This window comes from Lycium ferocissimum, unplaced genomic scaffold (assembly GCF_029784015.1).
Source record: "Lycium ferocissimum isolate CSIRO_LF1 unplaced genomic scaffold, AGI_CSIRO_Lferr_CH_V1 ctg535___fragment_3, whole genome shotgun sequence".
Taxonomy (NCBI): Eukaryota; Viridiplantae; Streptophyta; class Magnoliopsida; order Solanales; family Solanaceae; genus Lycium; species Lycium ferocissimum.
In genome coordinates this window covers 37,757-50,724 of record NW_026725958.1, presented here as the reverse complement: position 1 = coordinate 50,724, position 12,968 = coordinate 37,757, and the positions used below count along the sequence as shown (strand labels likewise).

Sequence of the window (12,968 nt, the reverse complement as noted above, 5' to 3'; positions counted from 1 at the left end):
AGTCATAATTTAGCTAATTACAATTCGTAGTTATTACTGATCCATAGTAAATAATTTTCTTTGTAAATGTGTCAAAATTTTATAAGACGGATAAAAAAGACTCGCAAGTATTATAAGCATTTTGAAACAAGAAAGTATTATATTAAGAATAAATTTATTATTTAAAAATATAAAATAATTTATAATAACAAATTAAAACATAAACACTTCTTCATCTTTGTAGTTTGCCGGTGTAACTACTTATTTAGACAGTTTAGACTATATCACCTCGTTTCATGGTCATTTGCCCATGACCAAAAATGAATATTCCTATGTTAATTGCAAGTGTTAGTTGGGGATTTTTAAAAAAGGGAGAGGTGTGAAATAATTGTGGTTTTAATCACCACCTTGTTATCTGTTATAATTACATTTTAAGGTCTTATTTCTTTTAAAATTGTAGTTACACTATTTCTAGTTTGTGCAACAATCTACTTTGCTAAGCAAAGACTTGATATATAATTATCTTTAAATGGAAAAGGTAACGTGTTTGCTTGTTATCAATAGGTCTGGCGGGTGAGCTATTATCAATATGTCTGATAATTAACGCGTTATCGATGATATTCCTTCCTGAAAACTTATGATAAGTGAGTAAAAAGGTGTATTTAGTATGAAACTGAAGCTATTTTTCTTAAATAAATAAAAATATTACCTCAAAAATATTTATATACATAATTTAGGTAAATACTATGAATTAAAACGGATGTTGGGTTAATGTCATTTTGTTCCCATATTAAATATTATGGTCTCAATAGGAAATCTGGTAGTGTAAAAAAGAAATATTTTTCGAGAGGGAAGTTTTTGGAACTCTTGGGGCTGATGAAAATTGTTATGAATCTCAGTGCATTATTATACTTGATCAAATTAAATGGGGACCAATTTGAATGAGGCCATTCTTGTTTGCTGACTTGGAATTGTTAGCAACTACATGAAAAATAGGGGAAAAACTTATCCGCACCGGGTGTATACACCCAACTAATAAGTAAATGACACTTGTCATGTTATTTAATTATAATTATTAACACTTAACCATAGTTAACCAAGTATTTTGCACATGATCTTAATTAAGATTATTACCAAAGTATATTAACCATGACTCGATGAGTAGAGTACTTTTTAAATAATTAAGTTGAACATTTGTTTCAACTTTGAATACTTTTTAAATATTTTTGTTATCTTCTTAACTAATATATTTTACAACATGTTTTGGGTTTGTTCCTTTTCTGATGATCATCAAAACAGGTGCGCTCTATTTAACAATAGACATCGCAAAAAAGTACTTAGATTTACACTTGACATAACGAGAGTATGGGATTTACTCCTATCTACTGTATATGCAACACATTTTGTTCTTTTTCATCATGCAGGATTCCTTTTCAACTTGAACAAAATATGATCTTTAATCTTGCATCTTTTTACTTGCATATGTACTTAATGAAGTATGAAGTTAAGGAATCACCTGTTTTAAGTCAAATTTTTTATGCTTAATGAGCTTAATTTTAACTCCAACGACTTAAAGGATGATAAAAAGCTTTCAATTTGCACACTAGACGAAGAATGAATCCGGCGATGGCAACCCTAAGTTGTGATGTTACGTTATTAATTTTGCTTCCTTTTTAATTTTTTTTCCTTTATTAACCTTGCTTTCTTTTTAATTAATGTTTTCTTTATTAAAATTAGGACTATAAACCTTAGTTTATTATCTATGGTTAATTTAATTGAGTTGGGTGTATACACCCGGTGTAGGTAAGTTTTTTCCTGAAAAATAGTCTAGATGCCCCCTCCCTCTAATATCCAATCTTTCTTATTCTGAATATCAGAATAACAACTGCTCTTTAGAATAACATTTATAGCAAGTATAACTGACTTCCACATTTAAAGTGTCTTTTGGAAAGTTTGTGGTCCTTTCCATTTGCTTGACAACTGCAATCGAATTTAAATCAGTGTGCAAGGCCAAAAAGACATTAATAAACAAAGAGAAAAGACATCATTTCACTCCTGAACTTCGCACGAAAACTCACTTTAGCAACTAAACTTAAGTTGTATTTATATACCCCCTTAACAACTTACGTCTCAATTATTTTTTACCCTAAAAAAATAATACCACTCTCACAATATGTGGTGCATTACACGCGCACCACCTCATTGCCACATTGTTGTCACGTCATTGCCATGTCAAAAATTACTAACCCTTCATTTTTTATTTTTCTTTTATTATATTTTCTCTTTCTTCTTCTTTCTCCCTTTTCTCTTTCTTCTTCTTTCTCCTCATCCTCACCACACTTGTAACAATCACCACCATCACCGCCGCCGCCACCACGACCTCCACCACCACCATAACCACTGCCTTCTTAAATCAACCCAACTGAAAAATCTCATCTTTGTCAAAGATTTTCTTTTATTAATCATATTTCCATGTTAATTAATTCCTAATCAATTATTAAAATTCCTAAATCACATTTTTTTCAACATTAACTCCCACCCACCTGCCCCCACCCACCAACCCCTTCTTCTTCCCCCCCCCCCCCCCCCTTCCCCGAGCCACACACCAGTCCATTTGAAGGGTTGTTCGTGCGATTTCTTCATTGTTTTTAAACAATAAAGAAAATACCCAATGGCTCCGTTTGAAGGGCGTTCATAAATTTCTATCAGAGCTTCATGTTAATTTTCAACTAAATCGGCAGATTGGTTTCCCATTTTCCGTTTTTGTCGCCAAGATTATCGGTTTAGTTGCTTAATTGATTGGTGGGTATGTAAATGTTGAATCTTGAAAAGTACCCAGAAACTAAAGTTCACATTTTTCTTGTTACTGAGATGAGAATTGGGAATTGAGTTTTGAAGTTTAAAAGGAATTGAATTTCATAAAGCTATCGCTATCATCACGGAACACTTTGATTGAGTAAGAAAGGGCGCGGTTCGTGCAACTTCATTGCTTTGGTGGTGGGGAAGGTTGGCGGCGGCGGCCGTGGTGGTTATGGGTGGCGATCGTGAGGGCGGGGAAAGGGGGGGGGGATTGGGGGTGATTTTCTTTATTAATCATATTTCCATGTTAATTAATTCCTAATCAATTATTAAAATTCTTAAATCACATTTTTTCCAACATTAACTCCCACCCACCGCTTGCTTCCAACCTTTCTTCTTGTTACCCCCCCCCCTCCCCCACACGCGCATCCGTTTGAAGGGTTGTTCGTGCAATTTCTTCATTGTTTTTAAACAATAAAGAAAAGTACCCAATCTGAAGCTCCATTTGAAGGCGATTCATGCAATTTCTATCAGAGCTTCATGTTAATTTTCAATTAAATCGGCAGATTGGTTTCCCATTTTCCGTTTTTGTCGCCAAGATTATCGGTTTAGTTGTGTAATTGATTGGTAGGTATGTAAATGTTGAATCTTGAAAAGTACCCAAAAACTAAAGTTCACATTTTTCTTGTTACTGAGATGAGAATTGGGAATTGAGTTTTGAAGTTTAAAAGGAATTGAATTTCATAAAGCTATCTGCTATCATCACAGGAACACTTTGATTGAGTAAGAAAGGGCAGTTCGTGCAACTTCATTGCTTTGGTGGTGGGGAAGGTTGGTGGCGGCGGCCGTGGTGGTTATGGAGGTGGCAGTCGTGAGGGGCGGGGAAGGGGGGGGGGATTCAGTTAGGGGCGATTTAAGTGGGGTGGGGGAAGAGGAGCGGGAGGTGGTGATTACAGTGGTGGTGGTGGAGGTGGCAGTTGTGGCGTGGGGGCGGGGGGGGGGGGGGGGGGGAGGGACGGGGCGGGATTCGGTTGGGCGATTTCGGTGGGGTGGGGGAAGAGGAGCGGGTGGGGGTAGGGGGTGCATTTTTATTTTATTTTTTAATTATGTATTATTTTTATTTTATTTTTTAATTGTGTATATATATATATATATCAGCGGGCCCACCTTTTTGTGTGTTTTCACTCTCTTAATTTTTTTTTTGGCCACGTCAGCTTTTAAGGTGGAAAATAATTGAGACGTAAGTTGTTAAGGGGAGTATATAAATACAACTTAAATTTAGTTGTTAAAGTAAGTTTTTCTGTCAAATTCAGGGGTGAAATGATGTCTTTTCTCATAAATAAATTCAAATCAGTGTCCCATATTTTTTTATCCCAACAGAATTTTCATAATTGGTTGTAGCTTATTGTACTTTCCACGTATTTATAGCTGCACCCATCTCGCTGCTCCCTTTGAAATATCTAATAACATAACAGGTACTCCGTCCGTTTCAATTTATGTGAACCTATTTCTTTATTAGTTTGTATAAAAAAAAAAGATTCTTTTTTATATTTGGAAACAATTTACTTTTATGCGATGATTTATAGCCACACAAAATATATGTGACTCATTTAACACCACAAGTTTAAAAATTTTACTTTCTTTCTTAAATTTCGTACCCAATTAAATAAGTTCAAATAAATTGAAATGGAGGGAGTATCATATTTCAAGAAAATGAATTACTAATCCAATTAAGAAACAAGAGCTATTTTCCCAAAACACTTGTTTCTAAAACAAAACAAAATCTATTCTTTTTATGACAAAAACTGCTCGATTTGTCTTAATTTATTTGACATTTTTTAATATTTCATCCATTAATCAAGAAGTACTAATTATTTTTTTCATTTCTACTGTGCCATTACAAGTTTAACACTACTGATTATAATAGCCTGTTTGGCTAAGCTTCTAAAATCAGTTTATTTTAAAAAATACTTTTTTTTAAAAGTACTTTTCAAAAAAGCAGTTTGTGTTTGGCCAATTAATTAAAAAAACACTTTTGAGCAGCAATTAGTGTTTGGCCAAGCTTTTAAAAGGTGCTTCTATTTGTATTTTTCTCAAAAGTACTTTTCAAAAAAGTGCTTTTGAAAAGTGCTTTTTTTAACTTCAAAAAGCTCGTCTAGCCTCCTCGAAACACTTATTTTCTCCAAAAGCTTGCCAAACACCTCACTATTTTTTTCAAATAAGCACTTATTGAAAAAATATAAATGCTTTGGGGAAAAATAAGAACTTTCTTGCAAGCAATTATAAGTCTTACTTCGCCAGACCCAAAAAGAATATTCTTTTTTTTTTTAGAGAATTTATATTTAAAAAGTATTTTACCTTAGATCATAATCTTAAAAAGAAATTATTCCTTTAATTTCATGTTCAATTAAACAATATCTTATAAATTGTGAGTGAGAGAATCCTAGATATAAGAAAAAACTTATGTCATAGGATTATTTTAAATATTTTATTCATGTCTCTGACGGAGTAATTAAGAAATCTTTATAAAGTACCATTTTTTTTCTTTGTTAAGTATTATGTTGAGTGAGACGTGTTAATAGACAACTTGTTAGGGAAGGTATATGTAGTCTTGGACTTCTCACTTCTCGACCAAATAAAAATAATGTAGAGAATAATATTAAAATAGTACTATTTCAAGTCGACTAAAATGACACGAGAATTTAGAGGAAAAAAAAGGAGAATCTCGTGGACGGCTTTGGATAACAAAATGAGGTGACCCCACCAAAAGCGGCAGCCGCGCTTTCTCTTCACTTCTTATTATTATGTCCATGTGCACATGGACCCTTTTTCTGTCTGCTATCCCCACATTTTCTACAAATTGTATAAGTTTTTTCATATGAGCTTCAACTTTTTTTCATACCAAACCGGCAAACCCAACTTCAACATTCAAAATCATTTTTTCAATTTGAACTTTAAATGTTATTTTTTCAAATCTCAATTATAATGTCATGTCTAAATGCCTGCTGAGATTCTCTCATAACTTAAAAATTCTCCATTTAAACAGACTTTATATTATAAAGGGATAAAAACACAAATAGCCGAGCCTAGTAATAAAGTTTATTTTTAGTTGGCCTTACAAACTTTAGCCATAAATTATATAAGCTAGCAAGTAAAAAAAATGGAGAATTAAAACACTCCGTCTAAGACTGTAGCTATAATCAGGGAGGTTTTCTACATTCTCCAAAAAAATTAATTCCTAAAATTTCTCCAAGAATTACTTAATTCATATCTCCAAAAGATTTGTTCCCAACGTTGAAAAAACTTAAGGTGATAGAAAGCAGTTTTTTTTTTTTTTTAACCACATTTTTTACCAAAAATTCAAAAAAAATTATGTGTATAATAAATGTATAAAATAATGTACACTCAGTACATAATGTATACACACTAATTATATACATATTATACAATGATTATATATGAATTACACAACGTATAAATGACTCCACCAATTACATGTATAAATCAGTGTATAAATCATCACACACACTGATTATACACGAATTACACAATGCATAAATGACTTATTTTCTCCGTCTCTTATCTTGTCTTAAAATATATATTTTATACAGTGATTAATAACGAAGGACAGTGAAGAAAGACCGACAAATCTTGATGGACAAAATCACCAATCTTTCATTTTTTTCTTCATCTTCGTACAATTAAAATCGGTAGGGCAGAAAATATGAAAACACGACTGGAGATTAGCAACAGTGACACAAATTATCAAAGAGAAAGAGGTGAAGTGAGAAGTGTGATTTAATCGAATAGAGAGAAATATGGTATATGCTTAATGAAAAACAAAGCCCTAAGTTAAAGGATGGAAGATTGTTTGAGTGATAGAGAAAACGTAGGTTTATTTTTGGCTAAGAAAAGTTATTCAAGTGTGTGATAAAAATATGTCGTCCAACATTGGCTAAGGTAAGTTCTGCATAATGGTGGTTGACCAACATTGTTGCACTTGGAAGAGTGTTGAGCAGTATCCACAAGATGAATGTAGCTGAGATAAGGATGCTGAGATAGATGTATGAGCATATTAGGAGAGATATGATTAGGAACGAAGTTATACACAGCAAGATGAAAGTGGCTTTCGTGTCATACAAGATGAGGGAAGCGAAGTTTGTGATGGTTTGGCCATGTGAAGGGGAGGTGCGTGGATGTGCCAAGAGGTGTGAGAGGTTGACTGTAACGAGAGTTAGGAGAGGTAGAGGTAGGCTGAAAAAGAACTACGAGAGGTGATTAGACGGGACATGACACAACTTCAACTTAGGGAGAATATAACCGTAGATAGGAAGGTATGGAGCTCGAGGATTAGGGGTAAATGGTTTAGTAGGTAGCCGAACATTGTCACATTTTATGTGGGAGAGGCAGGGCCGAGGTAGCCTCCTCTCTGCTTCTACTTATTATTGTATTATTTAGTAATCACGTAGTTTCTTTTTCTACGATGTTTATTACTATATGTTGCTTCGTTTGCTTTGTTTCATGCTATTATGTTGTCATATTATCTTGCAACCCTGCTTTGAATACTTTTCTTTTAAGCCGAAGGTCTATCGGCCGAAACAACGTCTCTACCCCACAAAAGTAGAGATAAAGTCTACGTAAATCCTGCCCTTTTCAGACTAGGCTTGCGGGATTACACTAGATATGCCACTGTTGTTGTTTTATTTCAAATTTCGAAATCACAATTTATGGCCAAACAAGGCCTAATTAGTTATATCCAGTAATTTGTCTGGTACCTACTTTTAATATTATGGACAATTATCTGCATTTTATGGTAATCTTTTAAGTGATTAAATGGTGTTAAAATAGAAGTAAAACCCTATGTTTTAGTTTATATGGTGATATTTGATTAGAAATGGAATTAAGAGTCTTTTAAAAAAAAAAAATATGATCTTAAAGTGTCATAAAAATTTCTATAATTATAAAAGGAAATTATTAAGAATGAATGAGAAGTTTTAATTACTGTTTTTTATGACGACATAATGAGAGAAAATAGTGGTACAATCGCCAAGCACCCAGTGGTCCAATTAATATTCTTGGTCATAATCATGTCTTAAAGCCTTAAATACTGCTCTAATTTCTGTTTACATTTATTTAAGATGAGATCTGTTTTTTATCTTATTCGCATTAACATTGTTTTAAGGATAAGCTTTACCTGTTTGCTTACTCAAAAAAGAGATTCTGCGCCTTAGACCACTATTTATGTCGGGGATCCACCAACAGACAGACAGCTAACATTACACTGTAAGCTTATGGTAAATTGCAATTCACTCCCTGATATTTGTCAAAATTAGATTTAAATTTTTAAGTACAATGTAAGTTACTTTTATTCCAAACTAGCTAGATCGACTGTATAAATTTTTCATTAATTATATTTTCTATTGACGAGAGCAATGCAAATTACAAATTGCCAATTGTTAGTTACCAATTTTCTTGAATATACATAGCTCATCTTTCAATTTTGATCAAACGCTACTATCAAAGAAAATGACACTTCCTAAAGAAACAAGTAATGACCAATATTGTTAGTCCATTAGTGAGGCTAACAATTTCTTATTAGGTTATATACTTGGAAGGCCATGTTGTAGCACAATCGGTACATATATTACGTTAACAATACTGGGGGACGTACGTATATATAGTCTTTAATCTACAGGAGCAAGAAAAGGAACACACCTTACTAAATAAAAAATTAAGATGGAAGAATAAATGTAATAGAGCATAATTCCACAATTTGACTTTTATATGATCAAATAATTACTTAACCAGTATGAACTTTAACATGAAATTAAAAATAATCATCGTACAATTACGTTATAATTTTGAAAACGAATTTAATAACGATATAATTATGTTATAAGAATAAATATATAACATTATGATTTAGCTATATTTATAATTACCACCCTAATGAAAACATATTCTAGTATACATTTTTAGTTTTGCAAACAACCCCGTAAAGGAGAAAGAAAGATTTATGTCACGCTACGAATATTTAGTACAGTAGTACAATATTTTAATGTCAACATCTGTATATGTTATAAGTTGAGCTGAAAGTACGTATATGTTACGTTAGCTGAAAAGATTAACTAAAACCTCCAAAAGGGAAACAGACAACACCCACGTGGCACAGCCTCCATTATTACTCAAAAATAACTCTGTATCTGACCATGTCCGTACTCTAAATGGACCACACGTGCCACACGTGTACCTCCACCTTGCTGCTCCGTTTCCGACCGAACAGAAAAATGAAAACCAGTTTCATAAAAAAAACACAAAGTGAATGTATTGGATAAAATTTGTCTAAAATTTCATTAATATTCATTCCCCCCCCTTTTTTTTTCAGCTAAAAAAAACCGGCAACAATGTACAAATTATAGGATGATCATCGAACAACATCTTTGCAAAAAGATAAACCGAATGCCTGAGTAGAGTAGAATGTTGGCACCTAGAGATATAAAAAAAAAAAAAACAATTCAAAGCAGTTCGGAAAAATAAACCACAGCCAAAGCTAAGTATAAAATTTGTCTAAATTCATTGTAATATTTATGCTGCTTTTTTCAGCTAAAAAAACCGGCATCAACGTAAATATTATAATAGGATGATCAATGAAACAACAGCTTTGCAAAATCAATAAGATTTTTTTCTGTTGCAAAAAGGATAACTAGATCAACCTTCTTGATATTAACATCGACGGTGATCATTCTTCCGTTTTCTGTCACCTAACTCTATATACTCTCTCTCTTTTTTTTTTTTTTTCCTTTTCCTTTTTTGTTAAATAAAAACATTAAAAAAGGAAATTGCACTAATTAAATTAAAAAAGAAACAGAAATGTCAACAAAATATCTCCGATCATCAGCACCGTTGATTTCACATATTCTCCGGTGGTGGAAAATTAAGGTCCAGATCTAGACCTGTAGTAGTTTGTTTCACTTGCATAAAATCAATCACCGATGATGAGTCAGATTCACACGCGCCGCCGAGGAAATTCACCGTTTTCCTTTCTAGATTTATCACTCCGGCGCGTGCAAGAGCCTCCAGATAGTACATATGATTCACCGCCGGAGCGCCGCCGCGAAACCCGCCGGAGATCGGAGTTGATCGGAAAAGATTATTTTGATACTGAAATCTAACGGCGTTATGCGTGAGATCCAACGGCGATGAATCAACGTCACGGCTAGACGATTCAACGGTACTACTCTGACTCGGACTACTCCGATTTATCTCATTATTGTTAATCTTATTATTATTATTATTCATAACGCTGCTCGAATTATTGATGACTTTGAGATTCTCCTCCTCCTCTCCCAATTGAGGAAAATTGGTTTTCGCCTTAGCGCCGCGGAACTCACGCGCCGCGGCGTCATAGGCTTTCGCGGCTTCCTCCGCGGTGTCAAATGTGCCTAACCAAACCCGACTTTTTTTACCCGGATCTCTTATCTCAGCCGCGTAACGACCCCATGGCCGCTTCCTTACGCCTCTATAATGCACCTCTTTTGAAATTCCATTCATTTTCACACCCAACGCGCTACACGCGCCACTCTTTTCTTTTGGGGCCATTAAATAAAATAATTTATAATATTTTTTTTTAAAAAAAAAAATTTATGTTGGTGTTTGGAGAACAAGGGGTGTAAGGAATAGAGAAAATGAAGAGAAGAGAATGGGATATTTATATAGGAAAAGCGAGTGGGGGACACATAGTCAATAGGAGCTATGGGTGTAATTGACCAATGAAAAATAGCCGCCCCCCATGGGTTGTGGGGCCTCTTGTTTTTTCACAATATGTGGGGTCGATTTAGTTACGTGACATTTGTGTACTTGATGGCGGCAGAGTTTTTATTCCTTTTTTTTTTTTCATTTCTTTTTTTGGTATATATGTGGAAGTACATACGCATTAGTATTTCGTATTTTTGTTTGTATGTTACTGGTGAAAATTACATGGCGGTTTTTTATCAAATAAAATGGATATGGGAAATAAATGTGGAGTCAAAGGAGAATAGTTTTACTACTCCACCCTATAACCAAAATGTTAGGTACTCTTTCCGTTCACTTTTACTTGTTCAGTAGTTTAAATATACATTTTCACTTTTACTTGTCATTTTTAACATATTAAGGGGTCGTTTGGTTTTAACACAAGTTATGATGGGATTAATTATGTTGGGATAAGTTATACTGAAATTATTTATGTCGGAATTAGTTATCCTGATATTATTTCTTATTGATTGTTTGGTTTGTTGTATTAAAGGTAACATGCATTGCATAACTTTTAAGAAAAAGTTGTTTGTTTACAAAAATACCCTTCACCTTATGTAGTAGAAAAAGTGTTTTGAGAACCTCAGGGCGATTTTAGTCAATTTCACTATTTTAGCTTGGGATAAGTTATCCTAGGATTACTATTCCACTCTCTGATGGGTATAAGTTATCCCAACACTATTTTTAATCCTGGGATAACTTATCCCACGATTAGTAACCAAACAAAGGATAAGGTGGTACTAAATTTTTATCTCATCACTATTTTTGCTTGTCCATCATACCAAACTATCCCTAAGGGAATACAATTTATTTTTTCCTATTTTATTCATAGTGTTAATTGCTCATTTCAAATGCATTAAAAATATGCATCAATTAATATGGGTATCATGGTAATTATGCACTTCATTTATTATTTTTAAGATGGACAAGTAAAAGTGAACGGAGGGAGTATTAAATGGAATTTGATTTTTTTTTTTTTTTTGGTATACGTGGGAAGTAAGTACGTACAGTTATTAGTGCTGTATTTTGTATTTCTGTTTGTATGTGGGTAGAGAAAATTACTACATGGGGTATTTGTCGGTTTTTTACTAACAAATGTATAGGAAATAAATGTGGAGTCAAAGGAGAATAGTTTTACTAATGCACCATGTAACCAAAATGTTAGGTATTAAATGGAATTTGATTCTTAAAAAGTACGTTACAAAGACTAACTTCAAATCTTCAATTGTTCATAAATGCAAGACATAGAGATCTTATTTGTTTCACCAACTTGCCTAAACCATAATGATGGTTTAATGTATTGAGTTTTAAGCTCTCTACTACTAGTACTATCAACTGTTAGAATAGTACTGATTTGGTTTTAAACCGAAAATTGGCTTGGTTTAACTTGATTTGGTTTTAAATTTTAAAAAAAAACCGATAATATTTGATTTGGTTTGGTGTTAAACCAAAAAAAATTCGAACCGAACCGATAGATACATACGTGTTTAATATATATATATATATATATATATATATATATATATATATATATATATATATATATATATATATATATATATATATATATATATATATTGGCTCATTCCAAGTACAAATTCAAATAATTAGAAAGAAAAGTGTGGCCCATTTAAGTTTAAGGTAAAATAAAAAGAAATTTGCTAAAGGTAAAAGAAATTTTTTTCCCTTATCCAGTTTTACGGTTCCCTCTTTTATATGCCATCTGAATTACTACTTATAAGCTAGCATTTTATCCGCAATAAATTAAAGGGAAGAAAATGGCAATTGGAATTTAAAATGATTTGGTAGATGACTTTGTCTTTCTATTTATCATTTTTCGTTTCAACTTTTGTGCTTTCTACTCAATGCTTCATAAAGTTCTGGAGGGTTACGTAATATCAAAAGGCTACATGTAGAGAGTTAACTAGAATTATGAAAAGTAGTTGTTATATTTCTGTAATTCTTATACTCATATCTATAGGCCTATACCTAAATAAAGTTAATAAATTAATTAAAGAAGATTTTTAGATTTGAATGGATCACTGTCGAAGCCATATTTAGTTACCATTTAATTCAAAGATTCTTTGTATTAATACGTTCTTAAAATCCGAAAAAATTACAAAAATTGAATCAAATCGATAAAACTGACAAAATCCAAACCGATAGAATTTATACTATAATAGTTTGATTTGGTTTAAATATTCAAAAAAATCAACTTAATTGATTTGGTTTGATTTTAACCAAAAATCGAGTCAAACCGAACCATGGGCACTCTTGACCAATACAATGAAGAAAAGGAAAAGAAATAATTCAGAACACAGATACTAACAATTCAAGACAAGGTACCACGTGGCAGATGGTCACACAATATGAGAAGATGGGGGGAGTAGGGGGAAACG

At 32.8% G+C, this 12,968-nt stretch overlaps 1 protein-coding gene across 1 annotated transcript; it reads right to left on the bottom strand.

Moving 5' to 3' along the window:
- Positions 1–9,336: 9,336 nt before the first annotated feature.
- LOC132044862 (ethylene-responsive transcription factor 8-like) lies at positions 9,337–10,424 on the bottom strand. Its single transcript, XM_059435400.1, has one exon. The coding sequence runs from the start codon at positions 10,375–10,377 to the stop codon at positions 9,688–9,690; it is 690 nt and encodes a 229-aa protein (XP_059291383.1). The 5' UTR covers positions 10,378–10,424; the 3' UTR covers positions 9,337–9,687.
- Between the last annotated feature and the right edge of the window lie 2,544 nt (positions 10,425–12,968).